The sequence below is a fragment of the Lampetra fluviatilis genome, chromosome 41 (assembly GCF_964198595.1).
Source record: "Lampetra fluviatilis chromosome 41, kcLamFluv1.1, whole genome shotgun sequence".
In the NCBI taxonomy this organism is placed as follows: Eukaryota; Metazoa; Chordata; class Hyperoartia; order Petromyzontiformes; family Petromyzontidae; genus Lampetra; species Lampetra fluviatilis.
The window spans coordinates 376,625-402,461 of NC_136315.1; the positions used below are offsets into that span (position 1 = coordinate 376,625).

General features: G+C 51.3%; 1 protein-coding gene across 3 annotated transcripts in view; it reads right to left on the reverse strand.

Moving 5' to 3' along the window:
* LOC144946406 (calcium/calmodulin-dependent protein kinase type II delta chain-like) overlaps positions 1–25,837 on the reverse strand; it is a 96,397-nt gene that overhangs the window by 36,132 nt on the left and 34,428 nt on the right. For all 3 annotated transcript variants that reach the window (XM_078875205.1, XM_078875207.1, XM_078875206.1), the window contains exon 4: positions 2,843–2,897. In XM_078875205.1, the coding sequence (XP_078731331.1) occupies positions 2,843–2,897 (55 nt within the window). The remainder of the gene's footprint in view (positions 1–2,842; positions 2,898–25,837) is intronic.

Here is a 25,837-nt window from a genome sequence, read left to right on the forward strand (position 1 = left end):
ATCGGCGACAGCGTCTCACCTCCACGCTCCCTTTGGGAATATTAAAATCGCTGGCTCCTCTGTCCATTTCTCGACAACATCAAGTTCCTCGGCATCACTCTCGACTCCACGGCTACACCAACGATAAGATCGGATCTTGCAACTCCCACCTCAGGGCCCTGCACCATTAAAGTGCACTCACGACCAGCGAGACCGCCACTGGCCTCGCCTGCAGCGGAGGTCGGGACCCGGCGTCGACGACTGCAACTCCGTCTTCGTTCCATCTGCAGGGTGACACGTCTATAACAACCATCTCGCCACGCATCCTCCTTGACACCCGTCATCCTCGGCTAGATTCCCTCGCCTTCAACTCCCTCCACAAGTTTCCCATGGGCATATTCTTAGGTTTTTTCGGTAAAGTCACGTAGATAAAAAATTAAAATTAATAAAAGTAAAATAAAATAAAAATAAAAATCACGACGTTTCGGAGGCAACACAAGCCTCCGTCTTCAGGTGGAACCGTCACAGCACGATAGCTGTATCAAGTAAATGAGAGATTATAAGAGATACCACTCCGTATATATAATGGTTGAGGGGGGGGGGCGATGGGCCAGGGACGGCCCACTTTTTATTATTATGGTAAGGTGCGGCTTGAGACTACGGCTAGACTACATAACAAATGACTGAGCCTTTATTATGGTGAGGTGTGGCTTGAGACTACGGCTAGCCTACATAACAAAATGCTGCAAATTAGACCGAGCCTCTGCCATGTAGATGGTAAAAGCACATGGGCAGTAGGGTCGGCTACAAGATCCCTTGCCTGTGCCACCACGCCTCTACCTGTGAATCATACACCATATCTTTATTCGCTCCCTCCACCCTGCACGACAGCTCACGGTGGAACCCTCCGCAGGCGACCGACTCACGACCTCCTCCCTCCCTCCTCTCTACACCAAGGAGCAGGGCCGCCACTGTCAGGCGTCTTTTTCTCCGTGGCAGCCCCCGTGTCGCGCTCAGCTCCTCCCACCCTACACGACAGCTCATCGTGGAATGCTCCACAGCAGAATGACTGACCGCCCCCCCGGCCTCCCCATCCCCCCCAACCCCCGCACCCTCCCTCTACAAGCGGGGCAGGGCAGGAATATATTTTGCAGAGTTCAGCCCCAGACAGCTCTGGCTGAAATGAAAAGCCCTGATGACAATTCAGGGTTGCGAGGTAATTCAAGAAGCGATTGTAATTGTTATTGTTTTGTTTACATTGTGGTGAATGTAGTGTATGTACGCATGTATGTTGAACTTCTTTCGCACCGGACGCAGCCAACCATGCAAATCGGTGGTGTGGGGAAAGGAAAACAAACGAAAGACAAAAAGCAGTTCGAAATGAATTAATTTTCAATCAAAAAATTTCAATCTCGAAAGTGGCAACTAGCAGCTGCAGGGAATCTCATCAATCTCCGATAAGAACCTAAAAATAAAAAAAAACCACACATTCGCTCCACTTCAAGTTTGATCACATCAATCACCAGCAGCATGTAATTCCTAATCTAGGGTGGGTTGACGATTCTTTGATCTCCATCTACATCTCTTGCTATCTCTCCCTTGTTTCAATCAAACCTCCAGACACTCCCTTTCTTGTCTCGCATAAAATCGATCTTAACCAGGAATGCACAACTCTGCCAATCCCTCGTCTCATTAAATGACGAATAAAACAAAATCATCCTCAGGCAGCCACGATCGATCCACCGGTGGATTAAAATCTCTGGAAAGCTGCCGCTGAATCAACCCACGACTCGCCAACGTAGAAACCCACCTGGGCGCACCCCCCTGCCACCCGAGCTCATTTCATCGCTCCCATCTCATCTGTAGACATTCTCTCGGACACGACCACAATATGCCAACACGAAGCGGGTGCGGCGAGATTTCTCAGAGCACTCGCCCGCGAATGGCCCCGAGACGACTCCGTCGGGCGCGCCGCGCCATGCTGCACTACCGCTCTGGAGCGTGTGTTCGTACCTGTGCACCCACACCGGTAAACTCTGGCTCCCGCGAGATGCCGGCTCAGCATCGGCAACATGGGAATTACTCCCCAGAGCCAAAAGGCCACCTCTGCCGGTGGATTGTTTCAACCCAATTTGTGAGCCTCCTTTTGAAAGCCGAGGCCTGGATCAGAGTGCGAAGTCATTAAAGGCTGAGAGCCAGATCATGCCACTGTGAAATTACACTACCTGGGCTCTGTTGAGCCTGCTAGACATGGTCACATTTTCTTTCATCCGTCCCTTCCCGACAATAAATGGATTGCGTTTCCAAGGGAATGTCCACGGAGGAGATGGAGTGCTGAAATTCAGCTCGTGTGGATTATTAGGATAGTGAGCAGTGGGCGATGGCTTGGGCAGGTCATTATACAGCGGTGGTTTCATCATGGCTGACGATGTTTACGATAACTCCGTGTGGCTTTAATATAGTCAACTTAATTATATGAGATAATGGAGAGGGAGGGTGGAAGAGACAGATAACCCAGATAAAACAAAAATACAAATAATGTAGAAACACGTGCATATTAGATCATACACGCGTGGTTGTTGTTTATCTACAGAGAATGGGGGGGGGTGGTGAAGATGGAGAATGCGTCATCAGTTTTTAATGCCGCTTAAAAATGTACCGGTTCCTTGCCGACGCGTTTGTGTTCCCATGGGCACCGTCCCTCGATGTGCGAAAAATTTGTTTTCCCAAAATTACAACAAAAAAGTTTTCATAAACACAGTTAATCTGCAACCCAGATCATCCTCCCATGGATTACAATCAAGAGTTAGCGCTGGGTACAGTATAGTTTATCGGAGCATATTATTTGACAAAGAGGACTTACAGATCGAAGAGCAGGTAATGGAATCCTTCTTCCGAGATGCTGTCATGTAGACGCACTGTGGAAAGGGTGGGGGTGGAGAAAAGATGATGAATGTGAATATAATGAGCTCATGAAAAAATATATTTTCATTTAAATTTAAGTTTGATTGGCACTCAACAAAGACAAAGATCCCCTGTGTAGCCTTAACAGACTATTGGAGAAAGTCTTGTGAGTGAGCACCTATGACGGCTGGCACAATACACAAGGGGGTGGGTGGCCAGCACCACGCCCGGCCACCTTTGTCTCCCTAGTGGTGATGTTTACACACCGCACCAGGCGAGTCGACATAGGGGAGACCGAGGACCGTTTCAGATAATTGGTCTCTGGTGGTGGCCATGAGCGGGAATCTAATCCGGATCACCGGGTTAATAGTGCAGTGTGCTACCGCCTCCCCACACAACACAAAGACAAATATCCCCCGTGTAGCTTTAACAGACTGTTGGGGCAAGTGCTGTAAGCAAGGACCGATGAAGGCCCCACAACAAGCACACAGGCACACAAGCAAATGCAAAGACAAAGACAAAAAGAGCACTCTCCTAGCTTGTCATTACAGAACACCACACATGCCAACTTTGTCTTCTCAGCACCGACACGAGGCCACACCACACCAGGTACAGCTTAGTTTTAATCCGAGTCGACCGAGATATCTAGATATTATTAGAAGCCACCGATGTGCAGGTCGAGGTATTACCGAGATGAAACGCATTCGCAATGGGTTTTTTTACGTGCATGTGCAGGCCATTTTGTCAATCCACTGCTGGATGAGGGTCTCCCCACTCAGTGCTGGTTTTGGGGATTATTTGACCATCCTTGCACCACTATGGTCAGTGCAGGGTCATAAAGATGTGGGGGGTGGGGGGTGCACAGACGTGGGAACATAGAATTACAGTACAACAGATGTTGCTGCACTGCCCTTTGCTTGCCTGCAACGTAACCCCACAAGCCTATAACAACTGTTATGCTTGCACGATGGGTCAAACATCCAGGTGCTATCGATGATGGATTTAAAGATCTGGCGAGGTCTTGTGCATTCAAGAGATTTCGTCATGGGCTTGTACCTGCATGAGACATCATTCAATAACATTGAAGAGGTGCGTGCAAAATAAAAAAAATGGGTATCGCAAATCTGAACAGCTTTTCGTCGCTTGATCAGGTTAGGATTGCAAAATCGCATGTCTGGGATGGCGACAAGCGGTTTAATAACTGAATGCGCCCGCAGATTATTGCCAAGTGTGGAACAGCAAACGACAACCGAACGACAAGGCCGCATTTTCCCTGCCGTCAATCGGTCTGAAGGATAAAATTGTTCAAGGGCATCTGAGGCTGTGGACATCCACCACTAAAAAGGTGCAAATGTTTCCCTTTGTAAGAACATCCATTCTCACAATTATCTGGGTTATTGACTTTGGCCATGAAAAATCACTTCCCACATTGTCAGGCCATCGAGGGGGCATTATCGCACTGGGCTGCCAGTTCAGCATCAATTGTGAATCCTTCCCCGTGCACACATTCACCCCCTATCCCCCACCTGTGTTCACCCCCCTACCCCCACCTGTGTCCACCACATTCATCTTCACAGCGAGCGCGATGCATCCAAGCTCTGTAAATTTTCCTGTGTGCCAAAACCTGCTCCCTGCGTTTATCTCTCCCCGTGGCTTTTCGGGGTCGGGTCGTGCCACCGCGCGTTGATTCGGCACGACATCCGACGTTTCGCTCCACGTGCTGGGACCTTCTTCAAGAGCCGAATTGAGCAGCGAAGAAACGGCTCGCGGCACGTGGAGCGAAACGTCATGGCCGAGGGGGGGGGGGGCACGCAAAAAAAACACGCTCGGTGGTGCAACAACGAAATCGCATCGGTGGGCCGCACAGCACAACCACGAAAAACCCAAGACGATAGCTGCTCCTGCTCTCGTCACCTTGGTCACAAGCGTCAACAATTTATACAATTCATCCGGGTGGTGGTGGCTTTGCACGTGGTTGCCTGCAATCTAGCATTTCTTCTTTGGCACGGCTGATGTAGATGCAGAGCAACGACTAGAATGTCACAATCAGGTGGTCAAGCCAGACAAGCGCGTTGCAGGAGTGGCGGAGTTGCAGCGCTGCGACGTCGCCTTCGTATTTGCGGATCGGGCATTGCGTCGTTACACGTCGTGTGGTCTTGTTCTGGATGACCGCGATCGCACACCAAAGAGTTTTTATTTTTTCCCATTCGTGCATCAGCTATCAGAATCTGCCACGGATGTTGCGAGACTCCCTTCCCGTGGGCATCGAGGCGCCATACCCTGGCCCGCCACGGGAACGCAGTGCAGCAAAGTGTGGACTAATGACATCTGTCCTTTCTGTATGGGCTAGAGTGTTGCCCCTTCGCATGCCTGGGTAAACACTCTTTGAGAGCGAGTAAATCACGTGCACGTCATAAGCTTAAATCATTTGTTTGTTTTAACCGAGAAGAGAGATGTCCCAAGGAGGCAGCAACGGTTAGCACGATTGGCTACGTACAGTGCGAAAGAAGTTCAACACACATACATATATCAATTGACTTTGGGCTTTAGGAAACAATTTTTACAATGTCTCCACTGGAAATACACACCGTTCCCCGCGTGTAATTATATTGTGTAAATGACCCAGTAAATTATAGGTCATAATTAATAGCAGCTATGCCATTGCAGCTCGGCCTCGTGCGTTAAACACTTGAGCTGGCGTGTGTGTGTACGTGTGTGTACGTGTGTGTGTGTGTGCGTGTGCGTGTGTGTACGTGTGTGTGCGTGTACGTGTGTGTGTGCGTGAGTGTGTGTGTGTACGTGTGTGTACGTGTGTGTTTGTGTGTACGTGTGTGTACGTGTGTGTGTGTGTGCGTGTGTGTACGTGCGTGTGTGTGTGCGTCGGGAGCTGTAGTGTAGCGGTTACCGCGCCGCGCTCCAAACCCCGGCGTCCCAAGTTCGATTCCTGCTCACGGCCAACACCGGTGATGATTATCTGTACCGACCCTGGGTCTTCCCTAGGTCGACTCAGCCTCAAATAAGTACCTAGTGCGGTGTAAACATCACTACTAGGGAGACAAAGGCGGCCGGGCGTCGTGCTGGCCACCCACCCCCTCGTGTGCCATTCCGGCCTTCATCGGTGTTCGCTAACAGCACTTGCCCTGTTAAGGATATATGGGGGATCTTTGTCTTTGTTCATGTAAATGGTAACACTGCGATTTGCAAAATGCATGACGGTCGCAGAGACCCAGGTTTAATTCTCGTGTCACGTTCTAAAATCAATGGCGAGCAATATCTGAATCTGTGCTGGGTCTCCAACGTAGGTCAACTCAGGTCTTGAACAATCACCCGCTGCGGTGGGTAAACATCGGCACGAGAGAGACATCGGGGCAAGAAGGCGTGCACCATTGCAATAGGTGCTCACTAACAGCACTTGCCGCAACAGGCTATAAGGCTATAACGCATTGAATCTTTACCCGTGCGCGTGTGTAAATGATGGCACAGTGGTACAATCACGGAGACCCGAGTTTAATTTCCAGCCAAGTGAGAATTCAAACCTGTCTTGAGCCTCATGTGTTGGTCAACTCGGCCTGAAAATGTGCTCCTGGTGCATTGTGCAAACACCGGGAAAGACAAAGGTGGGCAGCGCGTGACGTTGGCCACACCACCTCTTGCAAACCGACCAAGCCCTAAACAAATAGAGGCACTCGCGAATGGCACTTGCCCCATTTGCTGCTCCCTTTCTCGGATGGCATTTTTGTGTGTGCAAATGCCGCATGCAGCAGCAGAAGCAGCAACGACGGGGATCTTCTTCCTCTGTGCAAGCAGCACTGCAATTGTGCAACTGTGCCGCACTGTACCACAGCGTGGTGGGCCAGATGCCCTCTCAACCGCGGCGGCGGCGGCGGTGGCGGTGCGCACCAAAACGCAGCCAGGATTTTTTCAATCCGCAGAAGCCGGCGCAAAACCGCCACGTTCGCCTTGAGACTACATTCTTTCAGAGAAACTTGAGCGGCCGGGGGATACAATCGCTGCGGTGCATCGTGGGGCTCTTTGCGAGTTCACCAGAAAGGAACGGAGTCTCAAGGCGAACACGCAGTAGTCGTTAGCAGCAGGATTGGGCAAAGCACATTCCGATGGAGTAGGATCCCTCCCGAAAAATAAAATAACTCGAGACTTCCGAGGCAGACTCTCTCTGGCTACAGAAAGATGTGTGTATCGATGCCTTCGTGATTGTGAAGAATTGCCCCCGCCCCTCGCCACACACAAAGGCACATGAAGTGCGAAACACATTTATTTTTACATTTGCATTGCTGGGTGCAGACATTTGTGGCACGTCTTTATTCTGTGCTTAATTTCAGCCGCAACAGTCTGGACACATATTGGCAACAACACATGTATCCCATCTGAACTGGTCTTAAACCTATTCATAGGACTATAGAAATATAGGGTATAGTATAGGATTACTATGTATAGGGTGCAATGGCGGCGATATATTACCGAAAATACCTCGCCTCGTATGCAAGAGGTCGTGGGTTTGATCCCGACCCCGATGACTCTATATTTGGAGTTTGCATGTTCTCCCCGTGGTCACGTGGATTTTTTTCTCCGGATCCTCTGGTTTCTCCCTCCACATTTAGAAACAAGCGTTTAAATTATTTGGCTGCTATACATCTACATGGTATAAGCCACTTAATTGAGCTATCTAACTCGATTCTGAAAACGAGCTATATCGTTCAGTGGGCCCTACCATGTAAAATATAAAGTTTAGTTTAGTTTGAGTGTACCTTGTACTCTAGCGGCCGTGCCTTACACCGATAATCTTTACTCCAAAGCAGCGTCCGGAAAATATTCAATGAGAAACTATGTCCTTTTCTTCGATTTCCAGAGCACCGCACGATCTGGAGAATACGATAATATGTGTATTAATATTTTATATAGAGAATACGGTAATATGCGTCTTATTATTTTAAACGAAGCTGCTCTGGCAGCCACGTGCACGAATTGTGCACTAGCGTGGGTGGGGGGGGAGCACTCATGCGAGGGAAGTCGCAGGCTTGTGATAAGGCACCAGGGCCTATTTAATCTCATGCGGAATATCACCAATTAGGGACCGGTGCTCAAAGGAGGCTGCTTAACGTGGTCTGGCCGGGATCACTCTGCTAAAATGGCAAAGACGTTGAAATAAAAAGTACCAAAAATTAATTCAGCTGGTTTCAACATGTTTTTCTTCTTACCAAGCACAAAATTTTACAGAAGTGTTTCACAGTGGCAGCACCCACAGTAAAGGGGAAGTGCCGAGTTTAGACTCGCAAGGCGATACCGTATTTTTTCTTCCTGTTACGCCACCAAGCCAAATATGAGAAGTTTTTATCTGTGGTCCGATTAGGGTTACCACCTGTCCGAGTTGTACGCAGTCAAGGACAATTTTCATCTGTGTTCAGGTGGCAGCAGGAATTGATTTGTAACCGAGATCTTTTGTTACCGGGATTGCCGTGTTGAACCTTACACTGCAAAGTTTTTGCAACAGACGAAATGTCCACGTTTGGGTCCACAGTGGACAAGGTGGCAATCCCTCATTTCTGACGAATGGCAAATCCAGACCGCGTTAGAGCGCACGCTTGCTTGTATAGGAAGCAGTGACGCGCCAAGTGACAATCTCGTTGACCCACGGTCACTCCCGGGAAACGCACACAACACGGGGCGAATATTCAGGGCATCCGTAAACCTTAGCTGGGCGTGCCCTTGAGTGGACTCGGCCTCACGTGGGCATCTTGCTGGCGGTGTCGTCAACGGCTCCAGATACAAGTACGTCAGCCCCCACCGAGCTTCACAGCGCTGTTTCAGTGACCGCTCACTGAAATGGCTTATCACGTGGAAATTTAAAGCAGCAAAAATTCTCGAAGCGTATTACGATTCAAAATGTGGAGGGAAAAAACCCGTGGGACCCGGAGAAAAATCAACGCTACCACGGGGAGAGAGAAAACATGCCAACTCCAAATATACAGCAGGCGTCAGGGTCGGGATCGAACCCACGACATCCTGGCCACCCACCTCCTCGTGCCATGCTGGCCTTAATGGGCGCTCGCGAACAGCACTCTCTCCCACCAGCGTACCGTCTCTGTGCAAGTCACGCGTGAGTGTGTGCGAGAACGCACACGTTCCTGTAGGCCCGACTAATCGGAGGCACACGAGGGAAAAAAGTCTCGGGGTGAATTTTCCACGCTCATGCTAAGGCAATTGCACTTTGCAGAAATAAAAATGAAAAAGAAAAAAATCTCGCAAAAAGCACTTCCACCACCACCGCCACCCACCCACCACATGAATCAGCCAGCACTGATCCATCCGCTCATCTCACGTCCACCCACACAGCCTCCTGCGTCCCACTCTCACGAGCACAAAGATCTCCCCCAATCACCGCCTTTGACGACCGCCCGTTTAAAGGCCCAAGGGCGAGCACCCATTAAGGCCAGAACGGCACACAAGTGGGCGGCGGGGGCAAAGTGGTGCGGTCGCCTTCCTCTTCCCACTCCTGATGGTGGTGACGCAACTCCACGCTGGAGTCATTATTCAAGGCCGAGTTGACCCTGAGAGAGTCAAAAGTTCCGATTCTTATTGCGAAAGGTTGTGGGCCGGATAAGTGTGCGAAGAAGCACGGAGAGGTGCATGCTTGGAAGTGCACTGATGTACAGGGAGAGGAAGATGTCGCTTAGAGAAACGTGCGCCATTTCGAGACGTCATTTAGAAAAGTAAGGGGGGGTCCCCGGGGAAGCAGGCGTCGTTAGGAGGGATGATGGCTGGCAGTCGAGACGAATTAGAGAGTGAGCAGTCAAAGTAGGGGACCGCTCTCAAGATGCAGGGGCGATGGATGAATGCAGCTCGAGTGCAGGAGCCAAAATAGATGGATTGTTACACCGCAGGACCTAAGGAGGAGACATGGTGATGGCTTTGGGAGTCCTTCATTCAGCAGTGGATAGATCATGGCTAATGGTGATGACATGATGAATGCAATCGGTTTACGTAATCCGTGTAGTCATGAGAAGCTCCGCATTCTAACAGAAAAATAGATATTCTTGCATAAAGTTGCGACCATGAACTGTGATAATCGGGAAGAGAGTGGCGAGGTCAGGAATCGAACCGGAGGTCACTGGCGGAGGTCTCTGGCGTTGTAGCGTGTTTCAACAAAAAGCTTAAAAGGCCTACCAGGTATTTACCATTGGAAACAGCCCCGTACATGTGACGCCTATGCTATGGAAACATGTCATATTAATTATCAGCAGAGCAGGAGCCACTTGTTACGAGAGATGATGGCGAAATAGGTGGGAGGGTGGCTTTAATTGAAGAAACGCCGCCCCCCCCCCCCCGTGGCCCCTGCGTGTAAACGCAAACTGTACACCGCGCGGCAGCTCGCTCCCATCACCAAACTCCTCCGCCACGGAAACAAAGATCTCCCTGTGAGCCCACGCAAAGAACGTTTCATGGGCACGCGGTGGCGAGATGTTAACTACCTCGCTTGGTACGCAGGAGGTCGTGGGCTCGATCCAGACCCTGACGCCTGCTGTATTTGGAGCTTGCATGCTCTCCCCACGGTCGCTTCGATTTTTGTCTGGGTCTTCCAGTTTTTCTGCTCCACATTTATCAACGTGCGTTTAGAGTATTTGGCTGCTATGCTATAAATGTCCACATGATAAGCCACTTCGTTGAGCTATCATTTGTGGCCAGGTCGCTTCTGAAGAAGAGCTATGAAGCTCAGTGGGCCTTACCTGGTAAAATATGAATGTTAAATAGTAATAGTTGACCTCTCCTTGTCTTTGAGGATGCAGCCGCAATTCACCATGTTTTATCCACTGCTGGAGGAACCCCCCCCCCCCCACGTCATCCCTCACGGTCCTGACATGCCAGAATCAAATCTCACTCCTGCGGCAGGGCAAACCATTGTTGAGACTGCCACGCCTGCCAGGAGATGGAGTCGCATGTCCAGTGTGGTGACCATTCCATCACCTTGGCAACATCCCCGAAGAATCACAATAAAGTTGATACATCGCTACACGCGCCATATCTTAAAAACATAGGCCAACATTATGAACGCCCCCCATTGTTTTAGCCTCTTTGAATCCCCCCCTCCCATTGACATCAACAGCACTGGATGTTTGTTGTTTTCAGGCTGAGTTGACTAAGGGGGAGGAGGAGGGGGGGCACACGATAGCTCGGTACCACGAACCTTTTGATGATTCGCCAACGATGCGCTCGACCAGAAATGAAAACCCGGATTTCTGGCCATGGGGCTTGGCGGGCCTGGTGAGGCGATCGCGTTGGGGTCCACATATCGCGTGCAAAGACAAAGATCCCCGTATAGCCTTAACAAGACTGTTAGGGCAAGTGCTGTTCGCGAGCAGCCATGAAGGTTTGAATTGCAAACGAGGTAGGTGGCCAACACCACGCCCGGCCGCCTCTGTCTCCCCAATGGTGATGTTTACTCATTGCTCCAGGTACTCATTTGAGGCCGAGTCTACCTAGGGGAGTAATCGTTCACTGGTGTTGGCCATGAGTGGGTATGGAACTCGGGTCGCCGGGTTCGTAGTGCAACGCGCTAACCACTGTGCCACCGCTCCCTACATACACACCCACACACGCACACACCCACACACGCACGCCCACTGATGAAGAACAGACTGCCGGAAAGACGAATGGCATCGTGATTTACAGACGGACAGACACATGCACAGGCAGCCAGCTATACAAACACAGCCATAAAAATGAACAGATGACATATGGATGGACCGATGGAGACACGAAACATTTAAATCACATATGGACGATACATGCAAATGGAAAGAAAGACATGCAGACACACATGGGCAGAGATGGACAGATGGACGGACGTATGGACACGTGGATATAAAGATGGGCACACAGAAAGAACGACAGCCAAAATTAGCACTTGCCCGCATAGTCGATGAAGAGCTACGTGGGGGTTCTTTGTCTTTGTGCGCTAGGGAGCACAGACACCGCCTCAATGGGTTACGCCCAGCATGGGGGGGGGGGGCACCACCAGGAGACCACCGGCCAACGTCACCCATCAGCCGACACCGGCGCTTCGTCCCTCGCGGGGGGCAGGGGGGGGTGCAGCTCAGTGGACGGATGAATCGCGCGCTGCCGATGAACGCGAGCCTCGAGATTCATCCGGGAGGAATGGTCATGATCCAGTCACGATCTCCATATATTATTTGCTCTCATTGCAAAACATCGTTGCGTATCCCCCCCCCCCCCTTTAGCGTCGAGGGGGGTAACGCCGGCACATAATTTGCATACCGATTAGCATAATTTGCAATGGGTACTGCATAGTAGCCCAGTCTGGCCACTGTGGCAACAAAAAAAGTGCCTATGCTTGATTTCAGTATCAAATATTATATACACTACATACAAATTAAGCAATAAAAATGCTGCACGTATACATATCGCGCCATGCAGAGTGTTCGAGATACGAGTGGTAAACACAAAAAAAACACCCAAAAAATATATAAATCAGCTACAAACATGATGTCATACAAGAATGTGCAAAAATAAGCCATTTTAAATCATTATTCGATTTTTCGGCGTTTTTGAAATTCCAGCGCCCTCCCCCCCACAGAGCCGCCGGGTGATCGATGATCTCCCGTTTGTAGCATCTTAATTCCAGGCGAGCATACGACGCAATGTAAGTGGGCTTGGGCAGGACCCCTCGCTCGATGGAATGCTTCCTAATGGGTGACACTGGCGACAGAATGGAACCTCCGTGCAGAGAACAAATGTATCCTTTTCTTTGGGCACATCAATTCATTGTGGGGGAAATATGCAGTAAACCCGAGAGCCAAAGTCCAACAGTGACTAGGGAAGCACAAACGGTAAAACGTGACATCGCATTGGACTGCGGATAGACCCGGGCAAAGAGTTGAGGAACAAAACAAAAGGGCCACCGCCATCGTCGAATCCGTTCTTGTAATAGCAGCCCCGCGTGGCTACGCAAGCGGCCGCTCCCACCCCACATACCACGCCTCCTCTGTCGAGATCATGTTCCCGCAGCGCATTATTTCGAACGGTCAGGGTCACGCGTTTGTTTATTTATTCACCCTTAAATTTTTCATTTTAGATGCATTTTTGTAATCCTCTCCGAGGTCGGGGAATGCGAAGATAGCGGCGGTGGCATCAAACCGGCGGATGCTGAGCGTCTTCAACTGCAGCCAGCGCCGAGCTTTGCGTTTCCCACCCTGCCACCGCCGCCGCGAACGATCGGACCCCGTGCAAAAAAATCCTCCCGGGGTTTAATTACCGGCGGCTCCGTCAATGAGCATGGCGGGGAAGGGGTCGCGTAGACTGCCGCTCACGGGCAACTCGCTGCTCCCGTTTTGTAATTGGGACAATGTTTAGTTACTTCTACTTACATAGTGTGCCCCAGTGGGCAGTTACCGCACACGTCATTTTATTCGTGCAAAGAACGCCAGGATTCTGCACACCGCTCCCCCACTCCCCCCAGATTCCCTCCTTTTCTCGGAGCTGCACGAATTTTAGTTGCAATTCTAGAGGGGGGCATCTGTCGGGTGGTGCGTGTGCACGAAACAAGCCGGGACAATATCGGTCATCCTCATTTTACGGCCCCTTGATGTGCTCCATCCGATTAAACAGCAAAAGCAAAGACAGATCCAGCGTTACAACAGCATACAATTTGGTTGTATAGAGCGTGCCGAGATGCTGTATAAAAACGGTGGACATGGTTATTTTGTCGAGGCAGTCAGTCTCAGGGTAGAAGCAAAGAAGGGCTTGAGAGGCTGGCATTTATCTGATGCAGGGAGTAGAAAGCACGGACAGCATGGGCCAACAGAGGACATGTTGTGACCTCCCACTGAGCGAAAGTTGACTGAGGGATTCGGCAGAAAGTCTCGGTTTGTGGGAGCGAGAGGCAGGAGAGTGCGTGGAGGGGAGTAGAGTGAGATGAGAGGGGAGAGGCAGGAGAGTGCGACGAGAGGGGAGAGCTGGGCAGGGGCGAGTCAGTGGATCTGCGATTGGATTGGGAGCCAGTGGGGCACGGGAGGGGTGGAGGGGTGGAGGGGAATCGGATTGTTGGGAGGGTGGATGAGATCTCATTTCACGGGTGCGTCCGAGAAGTCCGGCCCGCACCCGTAAATGCGCGGGCCGGACCGCACCTCCGATTAGCGCGGTCGGCTACGTACGGTGCGAAAGAGGTTCAACGTACACACGTACATCACGTGGAGCTCGGAGATGACGGATTTGGTCGAGTCCGTAGGAGGAGAAAGTTGCAATCGTCAAAACCCCCGAGGATGCGATTTATCTCCATTGACAGACGACGCTCCGGGCTCCCGGGGCGAGCTTGGGTTGACCGGGACGAAATAATCCGGGGCCTGGTTTTGTTGGCTCGATCCCTTTACCCTGCCCCACACGCGACCCCGGGAGGCTCAACGTTAAATGCGAATTCAATGCAAAGTGATTCGGTATCAATCATTCAATTAAACGGCGCCTGCTCGGGCCACCTGACGCGTGCAATTTCCCCTAACGGAGAGGGCCATTAATGCCTCTCTCCACATCGTTACATTTTACATTTAACCCCCCGTAATTCTAAACCCATCGATTTTGAGCCCTACACATAACAGCTCGTTTTTTTATTTTTAAACATCCTCAAGCACCATGTGACAAAAAAATCCATGGCAACCATCCTGACCTCAAAAATTAGATCGGATGATACAACGGCGGGCTGCAGAACCCAGACGGCGGAGTTAAAAGTAGTGCCGGTGGAAAGGGGGCCTGGGTGACTCAGGCGAGCACCTCCTCCTCGGGTTCTGGGTTCGAGTCCAGGCTCAACGGACCAGCGATTGATCCAATTGTGCCGATGCCACATGGCTCAGCGGTCGAGCGAGCAGCTCGAAACCTGGTTGGGGGATTGATTCGGTCCCATCATTCTTCTATGGTTTATAAAATAGGTACCACTTTGCGTGCGACGGTCAACAGTGGTTGTGCCATGGGTAATACATTCATTCGTGGGATTTCCACCATTGACTCGTGGCTGTAAAAAGCAGATGAGCACCGGCTTCAACGCTCTTTAGAGCAGAGAAGCAATTCAACTCGCTGCCTTGGCTTTTTGATGGTCTCAGCCTGGGCACTGGCAATTATAAAAAAAACATTAAATAAATTAATATTTCCAGTTAATTCACCCAGGTCCAATTTTCAGCGCGAAAATTACTCGAAAAAATATATCAACACGATTGAGATTGAACTGGTAGCGGCGCGCTGCGCGATAAATCCGACGACGTGCGATAAATCCCAAGCCATTGGCCAATGTCAGCGGTGAGTGATATCACAGAACCGTTCCTGCGTGCACCCCTCCTCCTTTCCACCAACCCACGCTGACCAGCGTGGTGAAGTATGGTCATACAACCACCACGGCTGGAGGGGGGTGGGGGGGGGCTTTCATCTAGCAGTGGATTGACACCGGGGGCTGTATATTGTTTTATTTCACCACCACACAACTCGAGGTGATACGACGGCCACTGAGTCGTCGATGCGTACGTGCGGCGCATCGTTTTGGTCGCTCCACTGCTGGTCTGGAAGTACACGTGCAGCCCACACCTTGTAGGGGGCCATGAGGGATATTTGACCATACTTCACCACACTGGTCAGTGTGGGTAGGGGGGGTAAGCAGAACAACAAGAGGTGTTGCTGCACTATCCTCTACTGCCCACAATGCCCTCCTGCACGTCGTCTTTTCGCGCATGGTGGTCACCCATCCGAGCAATATCCAGGCTCCACGCCGCTTAGCCTCTAGGAACCGACGAGGCTGAGCGCATTCACAGGCCCTGAACTCGTATTGCATTACAAGTGTGTGCGACCGGCATCAACAGGTACCGCCGCCGCCACCACCACCATCGTCGTCGTCGTCGTTTATTATTTATAATCGCGCCTCTTATGCAGCGTATATCTCGAGGCGCCAGTGGTGTAACAAGACCGCTGAAATGATCGTCACGCCGCGTCTCTCACGCTCACCTGAAAAAGAGGCGCAGCCCCGCAACTGGCTGCCCACGCCGCTGCTGGTGGAAGGGGTACTCCATTGGAAGGAGCTCTAGAGAGGCAACTCTTCCATGTGGAGCAAACTATTCCTATTACTTCTAAACCATGTTATTTTATTTAAACCAGATAAGGCCCACTGAGGTTATATAGCTCTTTTTCAGAGGCGACCTGACCACACAAATGATAGCTCAATTAAGTGGCTTATATCATGTGGAAATGTATAACAGCCATACTATACATTTACTCTAAATGCATGTCGATTCTAAATGTGGGAGGGAAAAAAACCTGGAGGACCTGGAGAAAACTCGACGCGACCACGGGGAGGTAACATTCAAACTCTAAACATACAATGGGGTCAGTGTCTGGATCGAACCCATGACCTCCTGCATACCAGGCAAGATATTTAACATCTCGGTCCCGCTGCGCTCTGGTTCGAGGTGGGAGTGTACCCACACTTTACCCCACCACACGCGTCCTGCCGATCGACTAATTGTGGCGAATCTATACTGCCGGGCGGACGGAGCTGGCGGGGAGAGGATTTTGTTAAGAAACTCGAACCGTTGATTCAACGGCCGCACCAGGAGATCGAAGTTGAACCGGCGATCTCTGGATTGCAATTCCAGCGCGCTGCTAACCACTGCACCATATTGTTTTTTCTCAATAATGAAGATTTAGATTCACACAAGAAGTCAGCGAGGGGGGGGGGGCAGACCCCCGCTGCTTATCTGCAAGACGGCGCATATTAAATTTAATTGGGTTGAGTGTCTTGTGTTACGTCAATTATGTTGAAAAAAAAAGACTGACAGATATACACGTCTGCTGTGTCAGCTTGCAGAGATCAACCTTCTCCTCCCCCCCCGTGCTTTGTGCCACCTCGATCCGTTACCCACAAACCCCCACCCTCCCGCCACCCCAGGGCTCAATTTAAACTCGATGCAACAGCAGCTCCAAAAACCCTGCATGCCCATTGGCTAACGGGACATGCTTTCAATTGTGATAGATGCACACCCTTTGATACGCCAACACGCGCGCGCGCGCGCGCGCACCTGGAGGGCATGACACACGCACACAACAACCACAAACAATGCGCAGCTTGCTGTGCGGACAGCCTCATCGGGCGCATCAAAACGTTACGGGTTGATTTTGTCACACGCGTTTTGAAAAGGACGTTTGCAAATAGCGTGCACGGCGAAACGCATGTCATCAGCTCGGCTGCCGGGGCAACCCCGAATCGTTAAATCATGTTTATGGGTCGCGCTCCGACTCCGGTTTACTGTGAAGTTAGAGGCGCAGCCCTGCAATTTCCTGCTCACGACAACTCCGAGTGGAAGGGGCCCCTCCCCACTCGAGGGTGCTCGAAAGAGGGGTGTTGCTGCCTCACTTCCACGCTGGCCAGACGCCTGGGGACAAGGTGGGAGTTCCCATGTCTTAGCCCACCACCACACGTGACCTGGGACAAGGTGGGAGTTCCCACGTCTTAGCCCACCACCACCACCACGTGACCTGGGACAAGGTGAGGGTTCCCACGTCTTACCCCACCGCCACACGTGACCTGCCCGACTGCCTGTGGCCCATCTATTTATACCACTGGGTGGACAGAAGGTGGTAGGAGGATTTAATACAAAGTGACAGATTTTGTTTTTATACTCTTTGGTTCTTTCGGTAAAGTCACGTCGGTGAAAAAAATAAAATAATTAAAATAGAATAAAATAAAAATGAAAATAACTAAATTAAATCACGACGTTTCGGAAGCAACACAAGAAACACACGAAACGTCGTGATTTCATTTAGTTATTTAAAAAAAAAATTCCACCTACGTGACTTTGCCGAAAGAACCAAAAAGTATGTATGGATCCTTGCAAGTCATGAAAACTTCAAATCTAAAATTTTGTTTTTATTTACGTTAAAATGTGATTCGTAATGTTCAGCATCTTGAGATGCAATTTGGGATGATTTACGAAAAATTAAACTTTTATTGTTTCAGCTGCTGCGCCGGGAGGTCAAAACGGCAAAGTCAGAAATTCAAATCGGGTGTGCTAACCCATAACAACACGGCAGAATCCATGACTCATGGTAAAAATATATAATAATACAAGGTATGTATGTTGAACTTCATTCGCACCGTACGTAGCCAACCGTGCCAAAATCGGAGGTACGACTAAAAAAATTATCTCAACGGACGACGTTTCACTTGAAACGGGATGCGGAACGACGTCCCCGCCTTGCGAGCAGGAACGTGGAGCGACGCGATCTGGCGCGGGTTCTCCCCAAACAGCATCCCTCGCGCAAATGAGCCACCCACCTCATCCCCCCCCCCCACCCCATGGACGCATCTTCCTTGTTAAGCGAATGACGAACGCCGCTCGAGGAATTCTCCATCAATCACAACGCCGCTCTCCTGCCCCGCGGTGGCGGCGACAACGGCACGAGGAGAATGGTTTTAGATCTCGCGTGTGGCGGCGGCCTCCGAATTGTGGAAAATCCCCGACGGGGAGAAACAAAAAAAATCATCCGACCCGTGCTCGTTTTGGTTGTGGCACCCAGGACCTTTGAGGATAAAGCTTCCCTTTCATCCACCCTCGCCCCACCGCCGCCCCCACCGGGTGTCCCCGCATCTCCTCCCCCGCACCCCCAACTCCGCCGCGTGTCCAGAGCTCTCGGCACCCCCCCGCTCCCTCCGCGTGGCCTACATAACGCTCGCGAGCGGCTGCACCGTAGCGGAGGGTGCCGTACACACGATTTGACACATTGAGGCTGGCGTTCCCAGCCGGGACACTCCTTCCCAGGCGCGTGGCACGTGGCGCGCGCCGGGCGACAGAAATCTTCAGCCGTCGGTCGCCACGGCGGAGTGGAGACGCGCAACGTGACTACTCCCGGGCGTGCACGCACGCGGACACAAAGACAAAGGTCACCCCCCCCCCTCCCCCGTAGAGCCGCAACAGACTTTTGGGGCAAGTTCTGTTAAGCGAGCACCTATAACGGCCGGCACTGCAAAATATAGGGGGGTGGCCATCTCCACACCCGACCACCTTTGTCTCCCCAATTGGCAATATTTACCCACCGCACCAGATACTCCGTTGAGACCGAGTCGACCTAGGAGGAGGCCCAGGATCAGTAAAGATAATGGTTACTGGGATTGGTTGGCCGTGAGCAGGAATCGAACTCGGGTGACCGTGTTTGTAGCCGCAAGCTTTGAGATCGTGTATTGTCCATCCCCCCCCCTCTCTCTCACGAGTATAAACTAGGAGCCAAGCGAATGAGGATTGATCGCGGGATGCCCGGAGCGCATTCCATCTTCTCCTGTTGCCAAGAATAAAAAAAACCTTGTGCTTCTTTGTCAATGTGTCGTTCTTAATATCTAGTGACATATTTACTTCAATTTGCCGATCTTGTATTATGAACTTCTTTGTTGTTGATAATAATGATCAGAAATATTTTCCAATGCTTTGTTCCAAACCCTTTTTTTTACGGACAATGTAACCATCGTCTGCCATTGGTCAATCCACTGCTGGGTGAAGGCCTCCCCGAGTCACCACCACATAGCACGATCCACCTGCCGCGCCTGCACACGACCTCATTGCATCGCTCCGTCTCGACGACGAACATGCTCCTCAGATGCAACAAAAACAAAAAGGGTATCATTTTCCCTTTTTGCTTAAAATAGCTCCGTGTTTTTTCTTTGTCCCAAAAACATAAACAGATGGGAGATAAAAGCACAGATAAGCAAAGAGAGGTCTAAATGGAAAACAAATTACAAAATCGTTAAAAGATAGATAAAAGGGGGACAAACCCAAACAATGACATTTTCTGAAACGGAATCGTACGTGACCTTTTCGGAACGCTCCCCCGCTCGGTTTGCGAGACGGTAACGCGCCGGGCTGACGACATCCCTCGTGCAGCGCTTGCTGCGCCGTGTTATGGGATTCTTAAAAGGAAAATAAGAATGAAATAAACTAGAGGATGCCTGCTAAATAAAATAACAGTTGCGATAAAGAGAGAGACCGTGGGATCAGAAGAGGCCTCCGCTACTGTCCCCCCTCTCCCCCCCCGTTCCGCATACTTAAAGCGATGCTCCCGGAGGATTCACGCTCGGGAACATTTTCATGCAATGAAATGGGAACGGCGCACGCGCACACAACACACGCAGGAGCAAGGACACCCACGCACACAAAGACTAAGACCCCCCGTATAGCCTTAGTAGACTGTAGGGGCAAGCGCTGTTAGCGAGCATCTATTAAGGCCGGCACGGCACACAAGGGGGTGGGTGGCCAACACTACGCCCGGCCGCCTTTGTCTCCCTAATGGCGATGTTTGCACATCGCACCAGGTACTCATTTGAGGCCGAGTCGACCTAGGGGAGGCCCTGGACCGGTTCAGATAATCGTCACTGGTGTTGGCCGTGAACGGGAATCGAACCCGGGTGGCCAGGTTCGTAGCGCAGCGCGCTAACCGCTACACCAGCGTTCTAAACAATAAGCCACCGTGCACACACACACACACAGTGTTTATTTCATCCAAAACTTAATTTGAAATTTGGAACACCGATTGCCGCTGGCACTGTGCAACCGTGGCCCAGGAATAGATCCCGCTGTCGTGATGATATTCACGCCAAGGCCAACACACAATCTCATCAGTGTCCGTGGACACACACACGTGTTGTGTAAGGATACGTGCGTAACATGCCAAGGCATCACGATCTGTGCAGGGAAGCCCCCAGCACGGTGTCTTGGGCAGAATGTTAATGAGACAGCTCATTAAGAGCTCCCGACAGATTCAGCAGCAGCAGCAGTAACAGCACCAGCAGCCAATGTGTCATCCAATCCTGCATCACAACCCCAACCCACCCACCTCAGCTTCGCTCCAAAAACTCCCAAATATACAGCTCTCCTGCACCCCAAAGTCATCCGCAATGCCATACCACCCCCCCGGTATGTCCTCAACATACTGCTGGGGCAAGTGCTTAGCGACCGCCTATGAAGGCCGACAGGGCACACGAGGGGGTGGGTGGCCAGCACCACGCCCGGCCGCCTTAGTCTCCTAGGTCGACGCAGCCTCATTTGAGCCGCATTTGAGGCCGAGTCGACCTAGGAGGGGCGGCCCAGGAACCGGTTCAATGAGTCGTCACTAGTGATGTTGGTGGCCGCGAGCGGGAATTTAACTCTGGTGGCCGAGTTCGCCGCGCAGCGGCTCCCATCACGATCACCAGCGGCGGCGGCTCTCCCGTCGGAATCCCCCCCGACCTGTTCTGCGGCATCCCCTCCCCACCGCGCCAGGGAGGAGAATCCACTCGCGCAGACGCACAGCCTCGCCCGCTCTCGGGCTTGAATGATGGCCGAATGATTCCATCCCCGCCGCCGCTATCGCTCAGCCTAAATATAGCAGCAACCCCCCCCCCCCTCGTTTGCATCGGCCGCATCTGCATTTTGATGCTGCCCCGAGACCACACCGCACAGCAGCCGTCTATAGCCTCCCAGACAAAAATAAAAAAAATCCACCGGGCGAGGCTTTTGTTTCACACCGGGGTTTGTGACCGTGCCTTTTGCGGACGACGTGTGGCTACGATGTTGCTTCGTTTTGCGATGCCCTGTGGCGTGGAGGGAGTTGTGCTCGGGCGACCCGAGTTCGATCCCCGCTCGCGGCCAATGGCTGTGGCGAGTAGCGCCCCTGCTGCTGCTGCGGCGGCGGAGCCTGCAGGCTCGGCGGACTCCTCAGCCTCGTCCTCGTCCAGGAGGCGCCTGCTGGGATTGCGCAATGCATCGGCGCTGGGCAAATAAAGGGCAGCCGAGCGCGGTGCTGGCCACCCACACGACCTTCATCCCGGTGCTGCTTGCCCCCCCCCCCCAGCCGTGTGCTCAAGGCGACGCGGGACATTATTTGCCGTGCGCTGTGGCGACATCGCCATCGTTCGTGGTTGCGCACTGTAGCCAGGCATTGAACCTAGGTCGTGGCGGAGTGAGGGGTTATTTGTCCTGTACTTCACCACGCTGCTCAGAGTTGGATGAACGCAGGGCCGAGGAGACAAGACGCATGCAGGTCACTGATGCACAGTTCTCGATGGCTATTGCGGTCCTGCCCTCTGGTGCCCACCTCGCATCGTTCCACAGCCGAAAACACCGCGGTGGCTTGGAGATGTTAACCACCACGCCAGATTTACAGGAGGTTGTGGGTTCGATCCCGACCCGGACCCCTGTATATGTTGTGTTTGCATGTCCTCTCTCCCCGTGGCTGCGTGGATTATTCTCCGGGTCCTCCTGTTTTTTCCCCTCCACATCTAGAAACTTGCGTTAAGGGGAGTTGACTGCTCAACATTTCCGCATACGCCACTTTTTTGAGCTGTCATTTGTGGCCAGGTCACTGTAAAAAAGAGCTACATAAGCTCAGTGGGCCTTACCTGGTAAAATAAAAATTATATAGTTCCGTTTACAATCGTTTTACACCTGCAACGAACGGTGGCCACCCATCAAAGTACGATCCAGGCTCAATCTTACTCCGCCGCGGAGATCTGATGAGATTCGGGTGCATTCCGGGTGATGTGACCATACGCACGCACACGTGTATACAAACATAAACGTTTCTCGCCACACAAACAGTTTTATTTCCAGCCACTGGCGTTACCTAAAACCACACTGTACCGTGTTTATTACATATCGATTGATCGATTGAGTAGCCGAGAGATTGATGTCTGCTATTGAAGCAGGTGACAGCCGGTTGAGAATCGCTATCGCGAGCGAGCGAGACCCTGGCGAACCACAATTTCACAGGTGGACACCCTTGTTACTTTTGAGGTTTCAGTTGTTTTGTGTTTAAAAAAATGTTAAATTGTGGGGTGGATTTTAATCCGGTCACATTGCTCGCAGTAGACCAGGCTTGCAAATTATGAACCGCGTCGTAATCGGAGATGCCATCATCCTTGAAGGCTTGGACATCGAGTAAAGATACGTTACACATTTCCGCATTGTTACACGGGGGAAATGTTGGTCAGCAAAATGACGCTGGGCATCGGGGGGAGGGGGGCGATACGAAGTGCCACCCCGAGAGAGAGACACGACCACTGACAAGAGGTGAAAACAGAGGCACGGAGGGAGAGCGAGAGCCTCGGGAGACAGATAGAGAGGGGGAGGGGGGGACACGAGGAGAGAGGCAAGTGGAGACTCAAGATGCAGAGGAAGATGGACAGAGACAAACACGAAGAGACGGTCTCGTGGGATATGCATTCACACCATAGTTGGGGGGGGATGTGTAAAGAAGTGGGGGCCCTGTTCACATGCAAATGCTGCGCTGCACTAAGACAACGCGGCCCACCGCGGTGCAGGCTTCCTCGTTCACCGAATCACCGGGGCGAGCGTGACTCACGACGCCTTCATTTGCATCCGGACGGCGAGTACGGGCAGAGAGATGGGGATCACGGAGCCCGGGGGGGGGGGGGGGGGGTGAACGAGGGCTGGGGTGTTGAGAAACCCCGGCGTCGATGCCGGCATGAAGGAGGAGGGTGCAGTGGAAGAAGGGGGACTTCTCTCCGGGGTCACTGCATCTCATTGACCCCGGGAAAGGTTTTGGTTGAAAACTGATTGGTCGGACGAAGGGACGGGCGAATCGAGCAGAACGCTCGCTGCGTGCGCGTTCTCGGGATTAGTGGAGGCCCCTCTCATCCTCCTGTCGGAGCTCTCCACGAACCGGCGGCCTTCGCTCGGGCACCAGACGGGCCCGCCCGTTGACATTCACGTCGTAATCTTGCAAGGGAGACCTTAATTAACGTAATTGCATGAGAACATTTCAGCAAAATCTAATTTAATTAAATTAGACGGCTGGGAATGTTTGCGCTTCGGATTTTGGATATGGCAAAGGTGCACAAACGATCAGCTCCAGTGCGTCATATTACGCAAATGTTACATTTTTCTTTTTTATTGGGCTCTTTATTGCCAATTAGATGAAAGCTGTGCTCACCGCGGGTCCTGTCAGGAGATAGAGAACTCTCACAGCTTAGCAGTGCGCACCGCTCCGTTGTCAGAATGACTCCGCAAGTTGATGTTTCAAGAGCTACTTCTGGAGTCACTTTGTAAGAGGGCCCTCTCTCTTATCCACCCTCCGGAGAACAAAGACGTCACGAGAGAGTCCATCGCTGTGTCCGTGTTGACGATCCGTGTCACGATATGCGCCGATTGAAAAACTTTCCTCTTCGTGATCAAGTTCAGATTTTCTAACCTGCACTTATTCACCCCTTCCTATCATTGCGATCCAGATCTGCCATACTATTACATGACCCTTGATACCGGTGTAGAATATTCATGTGAAGCTTTTCTCAGGCCCGATTGAGAGCGTGTGATCAAAAGGTAGAAATACATTTGTGAAATCCAGGTAAGGCCCACCAAGCTATTCTTTCTCAAGCGACCTGGCCACAAATGACACCTCAACAAAGTGGCTTATCGTGTGGGAATTTACAGCAGCCTAATAAAATGCATGTTTCTAAATGTGGAGGAAAAAACCGGAAGACCCAGACAAAAATCCATACGACCACGGAGAGAGACACATGCAAACTCCAAAAATACAGGGGTCACACGATCGGGCCTCTCTCTCTCTCCATGGACCATCTTCTTTCCACAACACGTCAGCGAGCAGGTCCTTCTCTTCTTCTCCATGCGTGATATTGTATGTACTGTATGTTGAGCTTTTTTTGCACTGTACGTAGCCAACCGTGCGAATCGCAGGTGCAGAAATAATCATTCTAAATAATATTACTTAAATGACGTTGCATTGGGATACTTCCCAGTTGATTTCATTTGTTCAAATTGCTTACCTACCTAATTGCGTGGTCTTCCCCATATTATTGTGCAGAGACTTTTTATTTTATATATTCCGAGATTAGTTTTATTGCAGCCTCATGGATTAGATCTCAGTTGTTTAAAAATGACTTCATTTATTATTTCCTGCCCGATATGGAAATATTATGGAGATGAATACCTGGCCATCTCCTGAACAATTGAATAATAAAGCGCACAGTGACCAGCCTTGATATTCAGGACACGCCGCATGGATGTGTCATGTTCGCATGTTATATTATTTTTATGGATGCAAATCAACGTCTCTTGCACCACTGCAAGTGAAATTTAATGATTTTCTGAGGAGGCATACCGCGCATGTGCGCGCGCATAACACATGCACAGGTGCACGCACACAACACATGCACACTCGCATGCTGTCAACAAACAATAACAATAGACCGCCATTTGTTGCGAGGTGATGGGGATGTCACCGCAGTGCTTGTGCCAGGCTACGTGTGCCCAGAGGCCACGTGACACAAAGTGTCTAAGGCTCAGTGGCAGGAGGTCATGGAACAGATCTAGGTGTCAACCCAAATAGATTCAAAGACAACCCCCCCCCCCCCCCCATATAGCCTAAACAGACTGTTGGGGCAAGTGCTGTTAGCGAGCACAGATTTAGACCGGTATGGCACACGAGGCGGTGGGTGACCAGCTCCACACCTGACCACCTTTGTCTCCCCAGTGGCGATCATTACACACTGCACCAGATATTCATTTGAGGCCGAGTCGACCTCGGGGAGGCCCAAGACAGTTTCAGAAATTCGTCATGAAAATTAGCCGCGAGTGGGAATGAAACTCGGGTGGCTGGATCCTGAGCGAAATGTGCCAACCACTGCACCACTACTCCACTACAAAACGCATGTAATCGCACACACATACCATACCGTTCCGGCCTTCATAGGTGCCCACTAACAGCACTTGCCCCTACAGTCCGCTAAGGCTATACGGGGATCTTTACGCATACACACACGCAGACACCACACACACGTGCACGCACACACCAGCAAGGGATACAAAATAAAAATAAAAACATCACTGCCAGAATTGTTAAACGCTGCGGTATGAGAGAAACACACCCACGGCTATGGACCCTGCCAGTG